Raw genomic sequence first — 25,116 nt, forward strand, 5'->3', positions numbered from 1 at the left:
TGGTGCTGAAGATGACAGGTCTTTTGCTAGTTGACAGGTTGATTGTTTGAAATTGCTTGACATGAATGACTTCCTGTGTGGAACAGGTAGTTTATGATATGTAATTACGTTTAGCCTCCCGCAAGAAAACTGTCACGCAGGGGACTGTTATCTAGCATCTACCAAGAACTCCAAGAAAAAATTAAGCAACTAACAAAGCAGATTGAATCAATGAACAGAAAAATTAGTTGAATAGACAGTTCTTAAACGAAGAAATGCATCTCACTCTTGCTTTCTCAAATAAATAAATAAATAAAATTTAAAAAAAGGGCTGCTGGAGAGATGGCTTAGTGGTTAAGGTGTTTGCCTGCAAAGCCAAAGGACCTCGGTTTGATTCCCCAGGACCCACGTAAGCTAGATGCACAAGATGCCACATGCATCTGGAGTTCGTTTGCAGTGGCTGGAAGCCCTGGCATGCCCATTCTCTCTCTCTCTCTCTCTCTCTCTGCCTCTTTCCCTCTCTCAAATAAAAAAAAAATATGTGGGCTGGAGAGGTGGCTTAGGGACTAAGGCGCTTGCCTGCAAAGCCAAAGGACCTCGGTTCGATTCCCCAGGACCCACGTAAGCCAGATGCACAGGGTGGCGCATGCGTCTAGAGTTCATTTGCAGCAGCCGGAGGCCCTGGCATGCCCATTCTCTCTCTCTGTCTGCCTTCCTCTCTCTCAAATAAATAAATAAAAGAAGAAATACTATCGGCCAAAAAAAAAAAAAAAAAAAGTCAAAGGTCTGACAGCGGGTTCCATACCTGCCAGAGAAGTGCAGATTACAGTCGCCTCATTTTCAGCATTGCAGCTGTGGAGCGGGCAGGGTGTGGAGGTGCTGCTCAGGGGTGCCAGCGATAGCTGCACTTGACTAGTTGCCAATTAGAACTTAATTTCTTTCTTTGTTTTTTTTTTTGGGGGGGTGGAATATAAAAGCAGATGTTCTCTTTGTTTATTTTATTTTTTTTTTGTTTTTTTTTTTTGTGGTAGGGTCTCACTCTGGTCCAGGCTGACCTGGAATTAACTCTGTAGTCTCAGGGTGGCCTCAAACTCACGGCGATCCTCCTACCTCTGCCTCCCAGTGCTGGGATTAAAGGCGTGCGCCACCACGCCCAGCTGCTTATGTTATTTTGAGACAATAATTCCAAATAATTTGGAAGAAATGACTATTATAAAAGATGGAAGGAAGTTTTCACCTAACTGGTAAATGGGATAGAAAAGGGATAGCCAGTCTTCTCCAGCTGGAGATTCCACATTCCACACAGGGCTTCTCCCTGTGAGGCCCAGGCTGGCCTTGAACTTTTGATAACTTCTGCATTCGTCTACATATACTGGGATTCACACACTGTGCTGCTATGCTCAGCTCAAAAAATAGAGATCTTAATTTAAAAATTATTATGTATTAAAGAGAAAGGCAATAAAAACGAGAGAGAGAGAGAGTGCGAGCGAGCTAGCGAGGGCATGCCAGGGCCTCCTGCTGCAGCCCATGAATCAGACACATGTGCCTTTTGGCATCTGGCTTTATGTGGGTACTGGGAAATTGAACCTGGGCCATCTGGCTTTGCAAGCAAGTGCCTTTAACCAATAAGCCATTAAAAAATTTAAATGTCTTACTTATTTTTTCATAGTTTCTTGAGAATGGGCGCGCCAGGGCCTCCAGGCACTGCACACAAACTCTAGACCACACGCCCCCTTGTGCATCTGGCTTACATGGGTCCTGGTGAATTGAACTGGGTCCTTTGGCTTTGCAGGCAAACGCCTTAACCGCTAAGCCATCCCTCCAGCCCTGTTAACTTATTTTTCCTTTCTTCCTCTATCCTTGTGAGTGCCACAGCACGTGAGTGAAGATCAGAGAACGAGGTTCAGGTTGGTCCTCTCCTTTCCACGCTGAGGTTGGGTTTCTCTCTGGCCCTCCCTCCATTGATGTTCTTCGTTGAACTTGCTGGGAGCCTCCTGGATGTTCTCATGTCTCCGCGTACCAGCTCTCCAGCAGCATGCTGAGATTACAGAAGCCCACCCTAATGTCCTGCTTTTGTTATTTTTTATTTTTATTTTTTTTATGACAGAAAGAGAATTGGCACACCAGGGCCTCCAGCCACTGCAGTTGAACTCTAGATATGTTTGCCACCTTGTGTGCATGTGTGACCGTGTGCTTCTGGCTTACGTGGGCTCTGGGGAGTCAGAGCTGGGGTCCTTAGGCTTTGCAGGAGAGAGCCTTAACTGCTAAGCTATCTTCCAAGTTCCTGTTTCTTTTGTGGGGTCTGAGGGTTGAACTCCTTTGCTGAGGCTTGAGCAGTGAGGTTTTCAGTCACTGAGCCATCTCCCCACCCAGGAACCCACCACCGTCTTATTCAGGACGCCTAGGGCTTAAGTTTTCGTGCATTTGGATCTCAGAACAGTGCGTGATATGTCTGAGGCATAACACAGACCTCGAGATTCACTCGTGGCATCCTGTAATCAGATCCATCAGCTTCCCAGTGGAGCACAGGCCTCACTGAGGCATGCTGGCTTTGTACAGTAGGTAGCCTCCTGCGTGGTTAGGTCAGGGTTGACTCAGTGACACGACACTGCACGCAGCCGCTTGTGGGGTTAAGTCAGGTGTACTCGGTGACTATGTTGCTAATTTGTAGAAAACCTTACAGGTGTTTAGGATTTTGGAATTGCACTTACGAGATCATCCCTTGGACTTAAAGGCTTATGTTCTGCATCCCCCTGGATCAGACACCTCACTTTGGAGGAGCTTGTGCATTATCGATTTCTGTGGGGACATTCCACTTTAGCCTCTTAAATTCAGGGTTTTTTTTTTTTTTTTTTTTTTTTGTTTTCCGAAGTAGGGTCTCACTGTAGCTCAGGCTGACCTGCAATTCACTATGTAGTCTCAGAGTGGCCTTGAACTCACAGCAATCCTCCTACCTCTGCCTCTTGAGTGCTGGGATTAAAGGCATGCACCATGTCTGGCTTCTCTTTCTCTCTTTTTAAAAATATTTTATGCTTGGAGAGAAAGGTACCAGCCACTGCAAATGATTCCAGATGCATGTTCCACTTTGTGCATCTTGCTTATATATGGGTAGTGGCAAATTGAATCTAGGTCCTCAGGCTTTGCAAGCAAGTGCCTTTAACCTCTGAGCCATCTCTCCGGCCCAAGAGGGGTGGATTTAGCATTATGGTAAACATTTTCAAATAACCTTTAATATCTAAAATTTATTTGACTATTAGAATATAAGATTTAGGGCTGGAGAAATTGCTAGCAGTTAAGGAGCTTACCTGTGAAGCCTAAGGACTCAAGGTTCAATTTCCCCAGGACCCACATAAGCCAGATGCACAAGGTGGTACATGCATCTGGGGTTCGTTTGCAGTGGTTGGAGGCCCTGGTGCGCCCATTCTCCCTCTGCCTCTTTCTTTCTCTCTTTCACACAAATCAACAAGTAAAAGAAAAAGAATATAACATTTAATTTACCTTACACTTTCAATCCAGTAAACATGATGCCTCGTTGTCTCGTTATTACGCAGATGAAGGAAGTCACTATGAAGCTGGTGGAGAGAGGCTTTGAGAGTGCAGTAAGCTGGAGTGTTGCTTTTAGGTCACACCCACGGGTGCTAACCTGAGCCTGCTGCCCACTGACATGTGACTGTAGCTGTTACTTCTCCCAGTCTCAATTTCTTCATGCCTAAAAATGGGGATAAGAGTGCTAATTTTTGGGGTGTTGAGAAAGTTGGATAAAATGTATGTAGAGCACCAAGGTTGGTACTAAAAGAGTGGCTAGCATTATTAAAAAAAAATCCTATTTTCATTAATTTAACATTTCTCAAGAGCAAGGAATGTGGAATATACCAACCAGCTGCCAGGTCATAGAGGCCAAGGAATTTTAATTACACTTGAGCCTCCAAACCAGTTAAGTAGCTTGATGGGTCAGGGAGACTGAGGCGGATACTCAAGGTGGTTAGCTTGCTGTAATCTCTCTAGTACTTTTGGTCACATTTGATACGGGGTTAAAGGTTGAATAAATCCATAAATCAGAAATAGAAGTTGCTATTCGGTTGGCAGATGGCAACAGTTATGCTGTAGTAACTAATTACATTTGAATAATTGCAAGTGACTTGTAACTTCCATTTTAAATATATTTTTTAAAATTATATTTTATTTGTTTATTTGAGAGAGGGAGAGGGAGAGGGAGGGAGTGGAGGAAGGAAGGGAGAGGGAGAAAGAGGGAGAGAATGGGCACGCCAGGACCTCCAGCCACTGCAAACAAACTCCAGGTGTATGTGCCACCTTGTACATCTGGCTTACATGGGTCCTGGAGAATTGAACCGGGATCCTTTGGCTTTGCAGGCAAATGCCTTAACTGCTAAGCCATCTCTCCAGCCCTGTGAAATGCCATTTTAATTTAGTTACTTTAAAAAATTAGTATATGTTTGTAAGGAGAGAGAAAGAGAGAGTGAGTGAGAACGAGCCTACCAGGTCCTCTTGGCATTGCCAACCAGCTCCAAGGGCACGCACCACTTTGTGCATTTGGCTTTCGTGTGAGCACCAGGGACTTGAACCTGGGAATGTTAGGCTTTGTAAGCATGTGCTTTTAATTATTGAGCCTGTAATTCTGTTTTAATGTTAGACGAAACATTTTAATATGGACAAAAATTTTACGTGTTAGCTAGGCATCATATTAATCTACTAGGGATGCTTGTTTCTTATTTGAAAAAATATTAGAATTTATTATGTAATATTTAAGGTATCCAAATAGATAAATTAGCAATATGACATACACATTAAACCTTAGCTATTGAGCAATTATTACTACATGTATAGTTTTTTAATTTGAGAGAGGGGAAGAGAATGGACTCACCAGGGCCTTTAGCCACTGCAAACGAACTCTAGATGTGTGCCCCCTCCTCCCCCCCGTGTGCATGTGTGACATCACGTGCTTGCATCACTGTGCGTCTGGCTTAGGTGAGACCCTGAGATTCCAACACGAGTTCTTAGGCTTTGCAGGGAAGTACCTTAACTGCTAAGCTCTCTCTCCGGCCCTGCAATATGTATTTTATTTTATTTAGTTGAGAGGAAGAGAAAGAATGGGCGCATCAGGACCTCTAGCCACTGTACTCAAACTCCAGATGCATGCACCACCATGTGCAGCTGGCTTACATGGGTACTGGGGAATTGAACCTGGGTCCTTAGGTTTCTCAAGCAAGCACCTTAACTGCGTGGCCATCTCTCTAGCCCCTAACTATTAGAATATGTTTGGACACCTGTACACTCCTTCCCATTGCATTGCTTTCCTTTCTTTCCTGAGGTAACTATCATAGCTGAGTTAACATCATTCCACGGGAATCTTTATAGTTACGTTATGTTTTTCTGTGTCTCCAAACAACTTACTTACTTAACCTAGAACAGTTTGCTTATAACACTTGATGTTCTATAATTTTTCAATGAACGTTCATCTTTACATTTGAATTTCATAGTAGTTTCAGTTCAGTTACTCTGTTTAGATGCGTCTCCTGTCTTGTTAAAATTATCTTGTTTATTATTATTATTATTTTGCTGTTATATAAAGTGCTAATTTAGACAGTGCTTATCCCATATTGAAGTGGTTCATATGCTGACTTGCTTGCAGTGAGAACTGTAGTTCACTTAAGTTTTCTTTTTTGGGTTGATATTTTACTTTAATCTTTGTGAATTTGAGTTTTTCTTGGTTCTTTTAAGAGCTTTTTTGGGTTTTTGAGGTAGGGTCTCAGTCTAGCTCAGGCTGACCTGGAACTCACTATGTAGTCTCAGGGTGGCCTTGAACTCAGTGATCCTACCTCTGACTCCTGAGTGCTGGGTTCAAAGGCATGCACTACCAACACCTGGCTAAGAGCTTATTTTTGATTAAAAAAAGAATTATTACCCATCTTGAGCAGCAGGCTGTGCTGGGATGATAAACTTTTCTAGCAAAAAGCTTTCAGCTATGTAGTTCCCTGTGTTGCCGAAGGTGGGAGAGAAGCCGTTAGGACTTAGAGCAGATGGACATCCGCGTTTCGGTAGAATGAGTCAAAAGCATTCATCAGCTCATTCATCAAGCGGCGGCAGATGTCTTCGTGAAGCTTGGGGAGGAAGAGCATTGCCCCCAAGGATAATAGGGCAGGCCACAGCAAGCAGAAAAGACGCCAAGGGCTCAGCTAGGGAATTAAGTGATTTGAAAAGAAGATTTTCAGAAATAACCCATGTCAGAGCTGGTGGTGTAAGATGCGCACGGATGTGGAGGGTCTGAGCGCCACACGAGAGCAGCGAGATGTCGCCCTTGTTACTTACCATCCTCTGTCCTGGCAGGGTTTCTTTAAACAGCAACCTTTGTTTTAAAATCAGCCACGCTCTCGTGACAGTTCCCCCGGGCTCATTTTGGCCGGGGAGCAGGTCACCGTGTGCCCTTTTTTCGAACTCTTGGTGCTCGTCTGGCCACAGCTGTTCAGGGGTTTTGCAGGTGTTGGAACGGTGGGGAGCAGGGGAGGGTTTGGATGTGCTTTTGTGTGCCTTAATGGCTTTCCTGAAGTACTCTTTCAAACCATGCATTGTAGAAAGTGGTTCTTTTTTTAACGAGTTGTCATTGCGTGCTTAATGGTTTCTTGTGAGCCCGTGAATGTTATCACTGCAGTTTGTGGAAAATGAACTTAGAGATGAAAAACATGTAAATAAAGCCTGGTGAGGTGGCGCACGCCTTTAATCCCAGCAGTTGGGAGGCAGAGGTAGGAGGATCGCTGTGAGCTCGAGGCCAGCCTGAGACTACACAGTGAATTCCAGGTCAGCCTGGACTAGAGTGACAAACAAACAAACAAAAAATGAAACAAAATTGGCATTGCGTTTTGATCTACATTATTGAGGGGTGACAGTTATAGCTAAATTCTTACTATGTGGTATGGGTGATACACTACGGTAAATGTTAAGTGTCTTCGTCGTTACGATACAACCTCAGGGTAAGGATTAAAGGATAACACGTAGAAGGCTGGAGAGAGGGAGAGAAGGTGCTAGCCTGCAAGCCTAAGGACCCAGGTTCGATTCCCCAGAACCCATGTAAAGCCAGCTGCACAGGATAGTGCGTGTGTCTGGAGTTTGTTTTCAGTGGCTAGAGGCCCTAGCATGCCCATTCTCTATCTCTTTCACTTTTTCTTCTCTCCCCCTCTCTTAAATAAATAAATAATACTTCTAAATAGCAACTATGCAACTATAGCTCTTACTGGCGTAATGAGCTGGAAAGGCAGTTTTGTGTAAATACTTGCTTAGGACTCCTGATGGTTCTTTTTTTTTTTTTTTAAAAAATTATTTATTTATTTATTTATTTATTTGAGAGCGACAGACACAGAGAGAAAGACAGATAGAGGGAGAGAGAGAGAATGGGCGCGCCAGGGCTTCCAGCCTCTGTAAACGAACTCCAGACGCGTGCGCCCCCTTGTGCATCTGGCTAACGTGGGACCTGGGGAACCGAGCCTCGAACCGGGGTCCTTAGGCATCACAGGCAAGCGCTTAACCGCTACGCCATCTCTCCAGCCCCTGATGGTTCTTTTTATTGTTAGCTTGACTGTTAAGTGCTGGACACCATTGCTGCTGCTGCTGGAATTAATGTGTACACAGGGCAGGGCATTAGAAAAATCACAAAATGCTTATCATGCAGCATTTTAGTAATTATCTTTCTAGTTTTTCTATGCAGGTGTGTTATGTAACTTTTAAATATTTTTATTTATTTGAGAGAGGGAAGGAGGCAGAGAGAGAGGGAGGGAGAGAGAATGGGTGCAACAGGGCTTCAGCCCTGTTGCAAATGAACTCCAGATGTATGCATCAACTTGTGCATCTGGCTTATGTGGGTTCTGGGGAATTGAACCTTGGTCCTTAAATATATATATATTATCATTTATTTGAGAGAGAGAGAGAGAGAGAGAGAGAGAGAGAGAGAGAGAGAGATATGAGAATGAATGGGCATGCCAGGGTCTCTAGCCAATGCAAAAAAACCCACCAGATTCATGTGCCACTGTATCTGGCTTATGTGATTGCTGGGGAATTGAACCTGGATTGTTAGGCTTTGCAGGTTAGCACCTTAACTCTGAAGCCATTTCTCCAGCCTGTGCTTGATTTCTTACTAGCTATTTTATGCTTTTCTTGTTTTCAAAGAAAAAAAAACATTTAGCTTTGTATTTAATTTTTGAGGCTAGCCCACCTGACTGCCTTTTTTTACACGAGAGAGAGAGAGAGAGAGAGAGGGAGAAAGAATTGGTACACCGGGGCTTCTGGCCACTGCAGTCAAACTCCAGATGTGTGTGCCTCCTTGTGTACTTGGGTCACTGCGTTTGGCTTATGTGGGACCTAGAAAGTCGAACATGAGTCCTTATGTTTTGCAGGCAAGTACCGTTAACCGCTGAATCATCTCTCCAGCCCTTAGGCTTTTATTTTTGATATTTTGTACTATATAGAACAATTACAAATATAAAATATTCCTTTGTTCCGGTTACTTTGGTCACATAGATTACATTTTTTTTTCTCAATTTTTATTAACATTTTCCATGATTATAAAAATATCCTATAGTAATAGATTACATTTTAACACTCTGTGTTGCAAAGGAGTGTTTCTGCTGCATATAGTGGAGGTTCCTGTGGGTCTGGAGTTGGGGACGGCACAGGGAGCCATGGCTGGTCTAGACGGCAGGACTGGAGCAGCCTGGCTTTCCTGGCAGCTCTTGTTGGCCGTGGTCCTGCCCATGTGATTGTTGGCTGCTTCTCTCCAGCCAGGTTTCTGGGCATTGGCTTGATGCGCCTAACGTAGGACTCTTGACAGCGAGGGAGAGTCATAGACAGATAATGACAGCCACATGACGTCTGCACTGGCCTTCACGACCTGACTTCAGAAGTTACTTGCCTGCACTCTGCTTAATGAAGCATTACCTGTGTGCTGAGGTCTGAAGGGGAGGGAAGCAGACTGTCTCTTGATGGTATAGGGTCAGAGCATGTGGGGTATGGAGATAGATTAGCCTGCCATCTTTGGAAAATTCTGTCTGGCATACTTCATTTTAAATATACTCTCAATTTTTCAGAAAATAATTCATTTATAGTACACAACGTAAAGCAGGGAATAATACACTTACTTTAGTATTAAAATTTGTGCATTTAAAAAAGCTCATGAAATGTATTATAATTCTTGACAGTTTTTAAAAAGTTTAAGAGATAGGAAAACTAAAAATTATTTTTATTGCCCTGAATCAGATAATTATGAAAAATTTTCATAATGTTTTATCTGTTGATAGACTTCAGAATTTACTTAAACAGCTTATCTTTATGAGTAGAACAGTTTTCTACTTTGTAAACTTTTGTTAGTTGTGGAAGTAATCATTGTAGAAATAACTACAGAATTATTGTTACAAAATGGACATTATCTGGGATTATGTGATTTGATGCGTAGGATAGTAAATTGTCAGTCACCTAAGAGATGGTTATGAATGTTCTGTATGGTTGTGGATTAGCTGGGTACTTTTATTTTTTTTTTTTTAACCCTTCCATGATTAAGGAAGAAAAGCCAGGTCCCTTTGTGGGTATTTGCTTCTGTCCCCAGAAGGGAGGACTAGGGCAGTGCAGTTCAGCGCACTGGCCCACGGCCTCGAGCATGGAGGTGCAGGGCGGTGAGAAGGTGCACAGCCTCGCCGTGCGGCTGCAGCTCTGTGGTGGGGAATCTGTGCCGCACTTAGACCGCACTGTGACTTCTTCTGGGCTTGTGGCTGATGACCACTTAAAAAAAATTTTTTTTTTTGTGGTTCGTTTTTATTTATTTATTTGAGAGTGACAGAGAGAAAGAGGCAGATAGAGAAAGAATGAGCGCGCCCGGGTCTCCAGCCTCTGCAAATGAACTCCAGACTCATGTGCCCCCTTGTGCATCTGGCTAACGTGGGTTCTGGGGAACCAAGCCTCGAACCGGGGTCCTTAGGCTTCACAGGCAAGCGCTTCACGCTAAGCCATCTCTCCAGCCCTGATGACCACTTTTGTGATTGATAGTCTTACCCCAGTGTGTGAAGTGTTCCTGTGAACTGGTGATGGTGGCGGGGCACCTGCCGTCAGCCAGCTCGGCGGTGCAAACCCTGGAAGGGAACTCGGAGGCAGTCTGCCCGGAAGCCCTAGCTCTGGGGAAAAACACAAGATGCAATAGTTGCAAGAGCCACTGGGAAGTAGAACAAGTTGCTGGAGTGGGATTAACTCACACACGAGTAACCGAGTGTTCTCTGACAACTTGAGACTTCAGTTTCTTAACTTCTGTTAAATATTGTAGACTTTTTCTAGGACATATGATGATTTTGGTCACTAAATTCTTTTTTTTTTAAAAAAAAACATTTATATTTATTTAGTTATTAGAGACAGAGGGAGGGAGAGAGAATGGGCGCACCAGGGCCTCCAGCCACTGCAAACGAACTCCAGACGCATGCGCCCCCTAGTGCATCTGGCTAACATGGGATCTGGAGAATTGAACCTGAGTCCTTAGAGTTCACAGGCAAGTGCCTTATCCACTAAGCCATCTCTCCAGCCCTGGTCACTAAATTCTTTCTGAAGACTATTGCATTTAATTAATATATATATTAAAGTCAAACTAACTAGACAGAGTGATGCAAGCTTGTAATCCCAGCTTTGGGAAGGGGAAGCAGGAGAATCATCCTGTGCTTGTGGCCTGCCTGGGCTACACAGTGAGACCGTGTTTCACAATATGAATAAATAGATGCACTGTAGTCTGTTTGTATTCCGCTTTACCCCATTCATATGTGTCCTTTGTGTATCACTTTCCCTTTTGTATGAATGGAAGCATTTTATCAGTTTACAGGTAATGGTATTGGCTCTAGAGTGGTTTAAATTAATTTTAAAAAATTTTATATTTTGTGTAACTAGTAAGTTATAGAAAGTAGGGTCTTAAATTACATACCCTGTTTTGTCATTTAATGTAACAGTGTGAATATGCAGGTTGGAAATCATGTCTCATCTTGCCGTTTTCCAGTCTGACTGTAATTCTTCTCCAAGCCTCTGATTATATTTTATGTTCCTGCTAAAACATGAATTCTCTTGGTTAATTTACACACACTGATCTCTTGTGATTTCTCCTTCCTTTCATTTCTCCTCCCCCACTTTTTTTTGAGAAAACATTTTTTTCTCAGATTACATGTTCCCAAAGAAGAACAATTTCATTTTCTACAGCTCAAGTCCAGAAAGCTACTTATAGCTGTTTTAGAAACAGCCTTCTCCATGTACTGCAGCTCAGTTCTCCAGTGCCCTGCACGAGAAGGTCCTGAGGATGTCCTACACCCTCCTACCCAAAGTCCTTTCTCCTTGTCCTGTTTTGTTTATTTATTTATTTTTCTTAGAGAATTGGCATGTCAGGGCCTCAGCCACTGCAATCGAATTCCAGACTTGCGCCACCTAGTGGCCAAGTGCAACCTTGCACTTGCCTCACCTTTCTGTGCCTGGCTTATGTGGGATCTGGAGAGTGGAACGTAGCTCCTTAGGCTTCGCAGGAGAGTGCCTTAACTGCTAAGCCATCTCTCCTGCCCTCTTTTTCCCATTTTAGTGGACATGAGAGCTGGCATAGGCAACTTTGATGTGATAACAGTCTACTTGAGTAGTTTGTCCTTACCATCCTGATCAAGGAGGATGATCATGATATCTATCTTCTCATCTGTTTTTTCTGTGAAATGTTTCCTTATTCTTTTTTCTGATGTAGTTTTTTTTTCCTAAATTCTTTTTTTTAAATTTTTTTTAATATTTCTGTTCAATTTTTATTTATTTATTTGAGAGCAACAGACACAGAGAGAAAGACAGATGGAGGGAGAGAGAGAGAGAATGGGCGTGCCAGGGCTTCCAGCCACTGCAAACGAACTCCAGACACGTGCGCCCCCTTGTGCATCTGGCTAATGTGGGACCTGGGGAACCGAGCCTCGAACTGGGGTCCTTAGGCTTCACAGGCGAGCACTTAACGGCTAAGCCATCTCTCCAGCCCCTTTTTTAAAAAATTTTTATTAACATTTTCCATGATTATAAAATATATCCCATGGTAATTCCCTCCCTACCCACCCCCACACTTTCCCATTTGAAATTCCATTGTTCATCATATTATCTCCCCATTACAATCATTGTAATTACATATATACAATATCAACCTATTAAGTATCCTCCTCCCTTCCTTTCTCTCTCCCCCCCTTTTTTTTAAGACTAGTCAAGTGCAGTAGTGAGACGGGGGGAAAGTGTAGAACAGGGAGTTCAATCTGTAACTGACTGTGAACAATCACTTGAGACAACTCACTACCTTTGGACCGGCCTCTGATGTAGTTTTGGTGCTGGCACCTGATTTCAGAAACTTGGGCCTATACCATGCAGTTAACTACCAAGGCAACCCCAAGCTCTAATTAGTGTGTTACTATTTGTTTTTGCTTGATGGCTCCTTTCCCTCCCTCCTTAACTTTTCCTTCTTTTGAGATGTCTTGCTATATATAACCTGGGCTAGCTTTGAATACACAGTCCTGTCTCTGCTTCCTGAGGGCTGGGATTGCAAGTATGATCCTTGTTTGTAAGCAGAACAGTTCTAGATTTCAGTTTATTACACTGCTTGTTCCTAAATGCCTTCAAGGCATATATATATATATATATATATATATATATATATATATATTTTAAATGAACTCCTTAATGTTTTCTCATTTATTACTTTTATGTCTTTGTTTTCTGCCCTATAGCCACCAAGTCCTGAATAGCTCTACACTATTTCTTTTTCTTTCTTTCTTTTCTTTTTTTTTTTTTTTTTGGTCTTTCAAGGTAGGGTTTCACTCAAGCCCAGGCTGACCAGGAACTCACTAAGTAGTCTCAGGGTGGCCTTGAACTCATGGCAGTCCTCCTACCTCTGCCTCCTGAGTGCTGGGATTACAGGTGTGCGCCACCATGCCTGGCTGTACACTATTTCTGTCTTCTTTTCTTGTCCCCCATTCTAATTTAACTGTCAACATATGTACTTCTGTAGACTCTTTCAAACTTTTACAGTCTGTTACTTTAGCCATCTTCACATTATAGAAAGGGTGATCTTTGAAGCCTGCCTCCAGCACACACTGATGGCCGCAGCCCAGGATCTGTGTAGGAGGAGACTGCAGGATGGTGCATGAAGCTTACTTGGTGTTGGGGTGCGCACAGGCTTGTGTGGTCTAGCAGGAATCCCAGTTTCCTGTCAGCTCGCTGCCTGTTCCTCCTCCTCCTTCCTCTCCTTCTGGGTTACCTCATAGAAACGGGCTGGTGCCCAGGCTCTGCTCTTTGTTTGAAAGCTGGTCACCTGGATGTAGAAAAAGCCATTCAGGCTCTTTTCCTTCTTATCAGGGAGTGGCAAGAGGGGGTCCATTCTTGTTGAATTTAGTAATAACAGCACTGTTTTGTATTCTAGTTCCTGCATAGGCAGCACATATTTGAGTTTCAGAACATGCTCTTTCATCTTTAAAGAACATACTGCCTTCTCCAAAGAAGCTAAAGTTCTGACTTAAAAGGCCTTGGTTCTTTTATTTCTTTAGGGAAACACTTCTCAACTTTGACAAAGTAAGAATGATGCACTGCCACACTCCCATTAGGCATTGTGAGCATGGCCAGTCTTTTTAAAATTTATTTTTATATATTTATTTGAAAGGGGGGAGAGAGAGAGAGAGAGCGCGAAAGCGAGCACGCGCGCGTGCGCCGTAGAGAAGAGAGACAGACACAGAGAGAATGGGTGTGCCAGGGCCTGTAGCCATTGCAAGCAAACTCCAGATGGATGTGCCCCTTGCACATCTGGCTTATGTGGGTCTTAGGGAAATGAACCTGGGTCCTTTGGCTTTGCAGGCAAATTCCTTAACCACTAAGCCATCTCTCTAGCCCTTTTGTTTTTTCGAGGTAGGGTCTTGCTCTAGCCCAGGCTGACCTGGAATTCACTATGTTTTCTCAGGGTAGCCTTGAACTCATGGTAGTCCTCCTATCTCTGCCTCTTGAGTGCTGGGATTAAAGGTGTGTGACACCATGCCCAGCTGTGTGGCCAATCTTGTATTTAATTCCCACCTTTCCCTTGCCCTTCCCCCCATTATTACCATCTTGAAATTCTTGCATGACAGTTACTTATTGACATTTTCTTTTTTTTTTTTTTTTTTTGGTTTTTCAAGGTAGGGTCTCACTCTGGTCCAGGCTGACCTGGAATTAACTTTGTCATCTCAGGGTGGCCTTGAACTCATGGCAATCCTCCTACCTCTGCCTCCCGAGTGCTGGGATTAAAGGCGTGCGGACATTTTCTTTTCTTGAAGTAGGGTCTCACTCTACTCCAGGCTGACCTGGAAGTCACTATGTAGTTTCAGAGTGACCTTGAACTTACAGCGATCCTCCTACCTCTGTTTCCCGAATTGACAATTTTTATACATATATACAATGTATTCTGATCATAATTCCTTCCCATTATCTTCTCTTGTCCCCTTTCCCACCCCCCCATGCACTGAACCCCTTCTTCCCAAGCAGCCCTTCTACTTTGATGTTCTTTTTCCGGGTGTGTATGTGTGAGAGAGAGAAAGAGAGAGAGAGCGAGACAGAGATTTGTACAGAAACCTTTTCAAAGGCACAAAGATAATTTAAGAGTGAGAACTTGAATCTGGGGGTGTGTCATAACTGTCAGGTTTGGGGTTTGAGACAATGGGACTGGAAGCAAACTGCTTCTTGGGCCCTTGACTTTTCTTTAATGGCGGTGCCTGAAGCAAAAAAAGCAGCTCTGGAGTGCACCCCGAGGGAGGGGATTTGGAGGGGCCTGTAGGTTTTTAGGGAGAGGAAGAAGGGTAGCGTACCATGCTTTAAGGGAGGGATGATGTGGCTTCCGGGATGGGGAGTGGCATTCCCTTCTCTTAACCCAGAGGTCATGAAGCTTTTACTCAGTTACCCTAACAGTAGGTGATTCCAGAATCCCAGACCTGCTCTGAGTGTGGCTGGTAAGAGGGAGACCGGGGTGGGGAGAGGAGGTGGTCATTCTGAAATCTTGCAAATTGTGTAAGCCTATAAGCCTTGCTTGACGTTCCACTGAGTCAGACCATCCAGGACGTATTTATAAAGCAGTGACCAGTTCACCAGCCACTCCGTGTTAAGAATTCTGGTTTCAATTTATTGAATAGTGATATTAATGTTACAGAATGGTAAAGGAGCAATACCCCACCCAATCCTGTACCCTAAGATGAAAATTATTTTCATTCAATTATGGTGACATCTTTTATAGCTTTGGTGTGTGTCCCATTTATGTGAGCAGCTTTAGTGAAGATCATTTTATCAAATGTCTCTTTCCTTTCCAGGATGGGACACTACCATGGCATTTTGTTTTCCATGTAACAGGGAAATTGGCTTGCTAATCATTTTGTTTGTTTTGAGACTGGATTTCTGTTGCCCAGGCTGACTTGGGACTTGCTCTTGGCTGAGGGTAAACCTGAACTCCTTGGTCTTCTTGTCTCTACGTCTTAAGTGCTAGGATTGTAGATGTGCACCACCACGCCCAACCTTTGCTAACCGTTTTCTAAAATTTATTATTTTTTAAATTTTTTTGTTTTATTTTTATTTATTTATTTGAAAGCGACACACAGAGAAAGGGGCAGAGAGAGAGAGAGAGAGAGAGAGAGAGAGAGAGAGAGAGAGAGAGGGAGAGAATGGGTGAGCTAGGGCCTCCAGCCACTGCAAACAAACTCCAGATGTTTGCACCCCTTTGTGCATCTGGTTAACGTGGTTCCTGGGGAATCAAGCCTCGAACCGGGGTCCTTAGGCTTCATAGGCAAGTGTTTAACCGCTAAGCCATTTCTCTAGCTCTAAAATGTATTGCTTATGGCGGAAACACACTTGTGGATAAGTGCTCAATTGTATTGTTGTTTCTTTTTCCCATGAAATCATGAGGATCAAATCATATTTTCTTCACTTAGAACAACTTTACATGGAGAACGTTGCAGAGGCAGCAGGCCCTGGCATGCCCATTCTCTCCACACCTCTCTCTCATAAATAAATACTAAATAAATAAAATGCTCAGACGAGGACACATGGCTCATTCTTTCATGGACGAGAGCTGGGTAAATGGTATTGAATCACATCCTTACTAATGAAAACAGGAGAGAATATGCTAAGTTCATAGTTGGTATTTTTAGATTCTTTGTCTTGAAATTATATGCGGCACAAGTGTCCGCCTTTGTTAAAATAGCTTGCGGAATGCTGCCCTCCACAGACCAGTGTGCGCCCAGGTACCTGTGAGTGGTCTTAAGCCTTGCCTTTGTGTCACAGGCATCAAGCACGACGGGACCATGTGCGACACCTGCCGCCAGCAGCCAATCATCGGCATCCGATGGAAATGTGCAGAGTGTACGAATTACGATTTGTGCACCGTTTGTTACCACGGAGATAAACATCATTTACGGCATCGCTTTTACAGAATCACTACACCAGGAAGTGAACGGTAGGGGCAACGGTCATTTTCCTCCGTTGTGACTTTGTATTCAGGTTTTATCCTCCTTAGCTCTAAATGTAGGACTGGGGAGTAGCTTTTGACAGGTGAGGTAACCGGTAGCAGGCCAGTCATGCTATGGGCTTGCCAGGTCGTGAAGAAGACTTCTGTGAAGATAAAACCTTAAATATATTTTTTTGTAAGATAACTTTGCTGCTTCTTTCTCTAGCAGTCTTGTGATGTTTTAAACTGTGGCAGAGATTGATGTGTATTAGGTGTCTTAGGAATAGTGAGAGGAGTATGGTGAATGGGTATTTATTTATTTGAAGGGGAGAGAGCAAGAGAATGACAATGGGCGCACCAGGGCCTCCAGCCACTGCAAACAAACTCCAGATGCCTGCGCCACCTTGTGCATCTGGCTTATGTGGGTTCTGGGGAATTGAATCTGGGTCCTTTGGCTTTGCTGGTAAGTGCCTTAACTGCTAAGCCATCTCTCTAGCCTAATATAGACATCTTAAAAATGAATAGAACATTGAAATAATGCTAGAGAAACAAAGTAAAACCCCAAATTGCTTAGAGTGTATGAGTAAGCTCACTGTATGTCGTGTCCGCCTCGACCAGCAAGGAAGACACAACCACCAGTTCTTCTTACAGCAGTTTATTCAGGCAACTTCAAGCTTCATCTCCCCCGAGCCTCGGGTGGGGATTCCTTATAAGCGCACTCACTCCGCCCAATCACCCCAGGCCACGCAACCCCTCCAGACGAGCATCAGAAACCAATGAGCGGCAGAGATGGCAAACTCCTCCAAATATGGACTTGTTTGTCCCAAGCACTGAACTTCCGTCAGGCGCCATCTTTAGGGCTTGGCCAGGGGTACTCTCCCCATAGGCCTTGGCTATGTGGGCCGAGGGGCTCCCCACAACTGTAGAAGCATTCAGAGGCGACCTTGAGAAGACATCTAGATAAGAGTGTGAGATCTTTCTCAGAGTGCGTGGTCTTCCCATGTGGCCAGAAATTTGGAGACATTTACTGTAGGTTAAAGTAGGCCACAGATCTATTTCATGGGCACACCCACACTGTGGCTTATTACTCTATCTATCTGCCTGTCTTGTCTATCACCTATTATCTATCTATCTATCTATCTATCTACCTACCTACCTACCATCTATCTGCCTGTCAGTCTATCTATCTATATAAGACATAGCACGTGCCCCTCCAAAACACACGGGGTGGGGGGGCAGATAGAGAATAGGTGTGACATCGCCTCCAGCCACTGCTAACTCACTCCAGACACATGCGCCACCTTGTGCATGTGGCTTACGTGGGTCCTGGGGAATTGCACCTGGGTCCTTATGCTTTGCAAGCAAATGACATAACGGCTAAGCCATCTCTCAGCCCATCTTTCACAGATTTTTAAACATACATCCTTGGAGTAGGTAACAGTGGGCTTACATTTCTGTCCTTGCCTGAAGCAGATGTGTACTGCACTCTAGACAGACCTGACAGCCCTGCTCTGAGCTTGTCTGCTGTAGTGCTGTCTCTCTGAGGGCCTTGTTTGCAGTTCTTGCATCTGAGAGACTTGAATTCCACCTCTAAAGTGGAGAAGACACGTATAGTGATTGCTTTGAAGTGGTTAGATTACTACGTTGACCCCACTAGTCTTTTTTTTTTTTTTTTTCTTTTGGTTTTCAAGGTGGGATTTCACTCTAGCCCAGGCTGACCTGGGATCACTATGTAGTCTCATGGCGATCCTCCTACCTCTGCTTCCCAAGTGCTGGGATTAAAGGCTTGCGCCACCACGCCCGGCTGACCCCACTAGTTCTTATATTTTTGTTAATGTAGGCAGATTAACTTTTTAAAAAATGTTTTATTTTTATTTATTTACTTAACAGAGAGAGAGAATGAGTGGGTGTGCCAGGGCCTCCACCCACTGTAAACGAACTCCAGATGCATGCGCCACTTGTGCATCTGGCTAATGTGGGGCCTGGGGAATTGAACCTGTGTCCTTTGGCTTTGCTGGCAAATGCCTTAACTGCTAAGCCATCCCTCCGGCCCTAACTTAACTTTTGAGATCTGTTAAGTGGATGTAATATTGTACTATCTTTCTCTTAAAGACCTCACAGCAATCCTCCTACCTCTGCCTCCCAAGTGTTAGGATTAATGGTGTATGCCACCATGCCTGGCTACTATTACTGAATTTTATAAAAACTTTTCAACAAATTTTTTATTTTTAGGGTTCTGTTAGAGTCTCGTAGAAAATCGAAGAAGATTACAGCCAGAGGGATCTTTGCAGGTGCCAGAGTGGTACGCGGTGTGGACTGGCAGTGGGAAGACCAAGATGGAGGAAATGGGCGAAGGGGAAAGGTATGAACTTTTTCTTCATTCATTGTGAGTGTAGAATGTCGACTGTCTGGGAGATTTTAATTGCTTCTGCATGTAACTTGGCTCATTCCCCAGCCCCATGTTAGTAACAATTTTTAATTTTTTTTCTAAAAGATAAAAGAATGTTCTGTTTCTTTGTGTTGGTATATCTGGTTAAGTTTATTTAAAAATGTTTATTTATCTATGACAGAGTGAAAGAATGAGAATGGCGCACCAGGACCTCTAGCCACTGCAAGTGAACTCCAGATGCCCGCACTATCATGGGCATCTGGCTAACGTGGGTTCTGGGGAATAGAGCCTTGAACCAGGGCCCTTAGGCTTTGCAGGCAAGCACCTTAACTGCCAAGCTGTCTCTCCAGCTCCTGGTTAGGTTTATTTTATGTCAAGCTTCAAACTTCCATTTTGTTGTCTAGAGTACCTTTTTCTAATTTTTTTTTGTTTATTTTTTATTTATTTGAGAGTGACAGAGAAAGAGGCAGAGAGAGAGAGAAAGAGAGAGAGAGAGGCATGCCAGGGCCTCCAGCCACTGCAAACGAACTCCAGCTGTGTGCGCTCCCTTGTGCATCTGGCTAACGTGGGTTCTGGGGAATAGAGCCTTGAACCAGGGCCCTTAGGCTTCACAGGCAAGCGCTTAACTGCTAAGCCATCTCTCCAACCCCCACTTTTTTTTTTTTCTAATTTTTAATTAGAAATTATATTAGTTAGAAATTTTCCAATTTCTAAATACTTATATATTTATTTACGAGACAGAGTATAGCTGTGCCAAGGCCTCTTGCCAGTGCAAATGAACTCCAAAGCACCAATTTGTGTATTGGGTTTTATGTGGGTACTGAAGGATTGAGCTTGTGTCTGTAGGCTTTGCAAGCAAGCACCTTTCACCATTGAACTGTCTTCGCAGCCCATAGAGTGCTCTTTTGTGGTTTTCCTTTTCTGTTGGTAAACCCAGGGCCTTGCTTTGGCAAGGCAAGTGCTCATCTACTGAGCTTTACCCTGACCCCGGATGCCCTTTTGATTAGGCCTCACACGCTCTTAAATTTTCCCACTATTACAATGTCATGTGAAGGAAAGTTCCAGGGTGTAGCTCAGTGGTAGAGCACACCTTGCATGCTTGAGGCACTGGGACTGATCCCCAGGACCCCTGAAAACAACCATCATTTGAATTAAATTGTTTTGTAAATTCCTTTAAAGTCCTTTTCTGAGGGACGGTATGTATAGTACGTATCTACTCTCCTGCCCTTCTATTTAATCGGCTGGGGATCAGACTAAGGGCCTTGTCAATGCTAATGCTAGGCAGGTGCTGCACCATTGAGCCCAGCCCCAGCCAGTAGGCGGCTGCTGGGTTGTCGGGTCCACTCCCTCTGTTACATACACCTCTCCAGCTACGTGGAGGATGACTGTCCAAACACTGACCTCTGTTACACCTCCCAGGGTTACAGGCTTGTGCCACCATACCAGGTTTATCACGGTTACCTTTTCTTTCTTTTTTTAAAAATTTAATTAAATTAAGAATTTAATTAAATTTAAAAAATTGTTTTTGAGATTGGGTCTTGCTATCCCATGCTGACCTGGAATTCACTGTGTAGTTTCTGGTTGGCCTTTAGCTCATAGTGATCCTCCTACCTCTGCCTTCTGAGTGCCAGGATTAAATGTGTGTGCCACCACGCCTGACTAAATGTTTTTTTTTTTTTTTTTTTTTTTTTAAATCCAGCAAATTTGGTGAGCTCTTATGTGCAGGGCTCCATTCTAAGAAGCAGGCATACAGTAGTGAGCTAGGAAGATTAGGTTCTAACTCTCCAGAACCTTGCATTCTAACTTGAGAGGAGAGATAAGCAGAAGTAAATAAATAAATAACAACAAGAAGAAATACAAATTCCTGCCAAGGTGAGAATGTGATATGACGTGCAGAGTGTCAGCATCAGTGCTGCCTGACAGCTTGTTAGAAATGGGGCCAGTTACAGATCCATTTCCTTCCAAACTTTCTTTTTTATTTATTGGAGCGAGCGCGAGAGAGGGAGATACAGAGAGAGAATGGGCGCACCAGGGCCTTTAGCCACTGCAAACGAACTCCGGAAGCATGCACCACCTTGTGCATCTGGTTTACTTGGTACTGGGGAATTGAACCTGGGTCCTTTGGCTTTGCAGGCAACTGCCTGAACCGCTAAGCCATATCTCCAGCCTTCTTTCTAGACTTTCTGGGTCAGGATCTTCATTTGATTGAACAAGATACCTGGCTCATTTGTGTGCATGTGAGCATTGAGAAGCATTACTTTGAAAAGAAAAATTAAGAGTTATGTTCATTCGGACAAGATAGCACTTCTAAATGCATATACCACAAAGGGTATGGTTGGCAAACTAGAGGGAGAGATAGGCACCTCCTTGGGGTGAGGGCAAGAACAACTAGGTGGCAGGCCTCACTCCCCAGCAAGACCCTTGGCAGCGAACTCCCGTAACATTTGTAGTCATTCTGCATCAGATGCACCAAAGAATATGTAAAGTGTATGTGAAAGTTTAAGGAATGAGCAATGTTTGGCCTTCAGTGGACAGTTAAGAAATGGAATATTATAAGAATCTTTAAATGCCTTCTGTGCCCCTCCAAGATAAGTAATAGCCTGATTTTTGTGTTTTCCATTCTCTTGTTTTTCATGTAGTGATGTACTCTGCAATTGTTAAGTTTTGAAAAGCCAAGTAGCAAACAAAACCCTAGCTCTTACAAGAACAGGAGAGAAACGTCCCTGGTCTCCCAGGAGAACATGAACTGAATAGAGTGTGCATGACCTGTCTTGCTTCAGTATCTCCAAGAGTTCACAGGAGCCTTCTGGGACTGAGAGAGGGCAGAGTCCTTTGTGAGTCCTGGGACACAAACATCAAGTGGCAGAATAGGCTACATGGTGCCATTCAGCAAGAGCATTGTGAGAGGAGAGAGGTTGTTATTTACTTTCTTGCTTTCGTGCTTCTCACCATGGCCCACTGCAGTCTTAGGATTCAAGTATTCACCGTGTGTGTGAGAGAAGGGGGGGGGCACTCAGCTGGGGTAAGTGACGAGTGGTGGCTGACGGCCACGAGGGAATGCCGTCCTTATGTAGCACAGATGAGCACGGACGTTCAGTTGAGATGTGGGTCAGGCTCACTGTGTCGTGCGTCCTCAGCTTAAGGAACTACGGTGGCAGTGGGATCTCGATGGTAAGGGCCTTCAGCTTCTCTGGCTCGTGAATCACGTGGCTGCCATCTGGGCTGCTCACCCATGTGATGGACTGTTCCTGTCTTCTGCCAGCTTGTCTCTGGCTTCTGTGTCCCGTCACACATAGCTTCATCTCTGTTTTGGTGGCATGCACAGTTACAGTAATTTTGTTAGGAAGTACATGAGGAAAAGCCTTTTTTATTTTTATTTAATTATTTGAGAGAAAGAGGCAGGTATATAGAGAGACCCATGCGCCACCTTGTGCATCTGGCGTAACGTGGGTCCTGGGTCCTTTGGCTTTGCAGGCAATGCCTTAACTGCTAAGCCATCTTTCCAGCCCAGAAAAAAAACAAAAAGAACCTTTTAACACTTCTATTCTGAAAGATGATTTTAGCTTCTTCCCTACACTTAAATTATGTAAAGACTGGAAGTCATTTTTTCAAAAAATATTTTTATTTGTTTGAATCAGACAGAAAGAGGCAGACAAGAGTGAATATGGGTGCACCAGCGCCTCCTGGCACTGGAAATGAACTTCAGGGGTATGTGACATTTTATGCATCTGGCTTTATGTAGGTACTGGGGAACTGAACCTGGGCTGCCAGGGTTTACTAGCAGACGCCTTTACCACTCACTGGCCCCTCTCTCCAGCTTTTTGAGGCAGTTACTATTAAGGTCTGAAGCCACAGAAATGGACTTGCTTGGGTTTTGCTATATTGGCACTTGTTTTTCTTTTTTTTTTTTTTTGTGGGAGCAGGGAAGGTGTTGGTAGGCTCTGAATTATCATTATTACACTTGATTTGTTATAATCTAACACATATTGCATTTTAAGAACAATATAAGAAAATATAAATGAAACCATCTTGGACATGTGATACTGACTAAAGAAATGGAATAAATAATAAGCCTTTATAGTAATATTCCTTTTTTTGTTTTTGTTTACTGAGGTAGGGTCTCATTCTGGTCCAGGCTGACCTGGAATTCACTATGTAGTCTCAGGGTGATCCTCCTGCCTCTGACTGCCAAGTGCTGGGATTAAAGGTGTGTGCCACCATACCTGGCATAATATTCCTTTTTTTTTTTTTTTTTGTTGTTGTTGAACACATTTTTTTTGTATTAACAACTTCCATGATTATAAAAAATACCCCATGCTAATACCCTCCCTTCCCCCACCTTCCCCTTTGAAACTCAATTCTCCATAATATTCCTTTTTTTAAAACAAATTTTTTTGTAATATTCCTTTTTTAATGTGTTTATTTATTTATTTGAGAGACAGAGGCAGGTAGTGAGAAAGAATGGGCATGCTAGGGCCTCCAGCCCCTGCAAACGAACTCCAGACACGTGCACCACCTTGTGCATCTGGCTTATGTGGGTTCTGGGGAATCCAAGTTGGGTCCTTGGGCTTTGCAAGAAAGTGCCTTAACTGCTGAGCCATATCTCTAGCCCCAGAGTAAAATTCTTTAAGCATGTGGTGAAGACCATTGTAATTTCTGTGATTTGACATTTTTTGCCTCAAATTTAGGGTGATCCTTCTACCTCTGCCTACCAAGAGCTGGAGTTAAAGGCATACACCACTACACCTGGCTATTGTGCATTTAAAAAAATATTTTTAGAGAGAGAGAGAACGGGTGTGTCAGGGGTTCTAGCCACTACCTTGTGCATTTGGCTTACATCAGTACTGGGGAATTGAACAAAGGTCCTTTGGCTTTGCAGGCAAGCACCTTAACAGCTAAGCCATCTCTCCAGCCCCTAGTGTGCATTTTTTTAAAAAAAATACTTTTATTTTTATTTATTTATTAGAGAGAGAAGGTAAGAGGCAAGTAGAGAGAAAAAGAGAGAATGGGCGTGGCCAGGGCATCCAGCCACTGCAAATGAACTCCACACACATGGGACACCTTGTGCAGAGATCTAGCTTCCATGGGTCCTGGGGAATCAAACCTGGGTCCTTTGGCTTTGTGGGCAAAGTGCCTGAATTGCTAAGTCATCTCTACAGCCCCTATTGTGCATTCTTCAAGGAGTTCTTAGGTAGTGCTTCATGGCTATTTTTGTTTTTCAACATGCATTATTAAATGTTTCATATAGCTACAGTAGGTTGCACTTCCTTCTTTTACAAACACTTTTGGTATAAAATTCTCAGACATACGGCAGAAGAGAAAGAGTAGCGTCACATTCCCATGCACCCGTCGTCACTGAACTTGAGTAGTTAGGAGCCTCTTACAGACGCCATTGATTGAAGAGCCATCGTCTCTGAGCTACATCCTAAGCCCGATGTGATATTTTCTGCTGCGTCATACTGGAGGGCACACAGTCTGTTTCTATCACTGTCACTGGTGCTGCAGTCAACGAATGGGTGTAGGTCTAGTTTGTCAGGTCACACCATCCACCATACTGTTTCTTAGCATTATTCCTAATGGTTTCAGAAGACATGCCATTACTGTGTTGAGCTCAGGCAATCCTGCCATCCAAACGGATGGGATTACAGATACCCACTGCCACACCTGGTTCCATACATATTTCTTTGTCTTTTTTTTGGTGGTGGTGCTAAAGTTTGAACCTGAGTCTTGTTAGGGAAGCACTCTTACCACCGAGCTGCATCTAAGCAGAATTAGAAGAGTATAAACTAACTGGTCATTCTCTTACATCTCTCCACTTTGTTTCCTTGTCAATAACATATCAGATCGTCATGTTAGCAAATAAAGGAATTTCATTTAATGACTTGTAACTGACCAATGAACTTGCTTATATATAGCCCATGTAATTTGGAATTTAGGGTCAATTTGGTTTAAATTTATCTTTGCCTTTTGAGCTTGTCATACTTTTTGTGTCTCCCGTATAGAAATTCAGTATCATGTTGTAAAACGCTGAATCAGTGTGTGACTGTATTAGTCAGAAGGACATTTTTGTCAGGGATGGCATGTTACCAGTTTCACTTCAGCTCCCCATCGACTTGTGCGTAATTGAGCAAAGTCATAAAGCAAAGCAAGGCGGTGATGGACTAAACTTAGGAGGATGGTTCCTCTTCTCGGGGCAGGAAGAGGATAGTGATGAGGTGCATTACAAGGGCTTGCAGTGCTTTTTCTTTTTTTTTTATTTTATAAA

General features: G+C 43.5%; 1 protein-coding gene across 1 annotated transcript in view; it reads left to right on the plus strand.

Moving 5' to 3' along the window:
- The window catches only part of Mib1 (MIB E3 ubiquitin protein ligase 1), a 110,264-nt gene that overhangs the window by 12,709 nt on the left and 72,439 nt on the right, over positions 1-25,116 (plus strand). The window contains exons 2-3 of the mRNA XM_045134689.1: positions 16,300-16,471; positions 18,695-18,824. Coding sequence (XP_044990624.1) covers positions 16,300-16,471; positions 18,695-18,824 — 302 coding nt within the window. The remainder of the gene's footprint in view (positions 1-16,299; positions 16,472-18,694; positions 18,825-25,116) is intronic.

The sequence above is a fragment of the Jaculus jaculus genome, chromosome 15 (genome assembly GCF_020740685.1).
Source record: "Jaculus jaculus isolate mJacJac1 chromosome 15, mJacJac1.mat.Y.cur, whole genome shotgun sequence".
NCBI lineage: Eukaryota > Metazoa > Chordata > Mammalia > Rodentia > Dipodidae > Jaculus > Jaculus jaculus.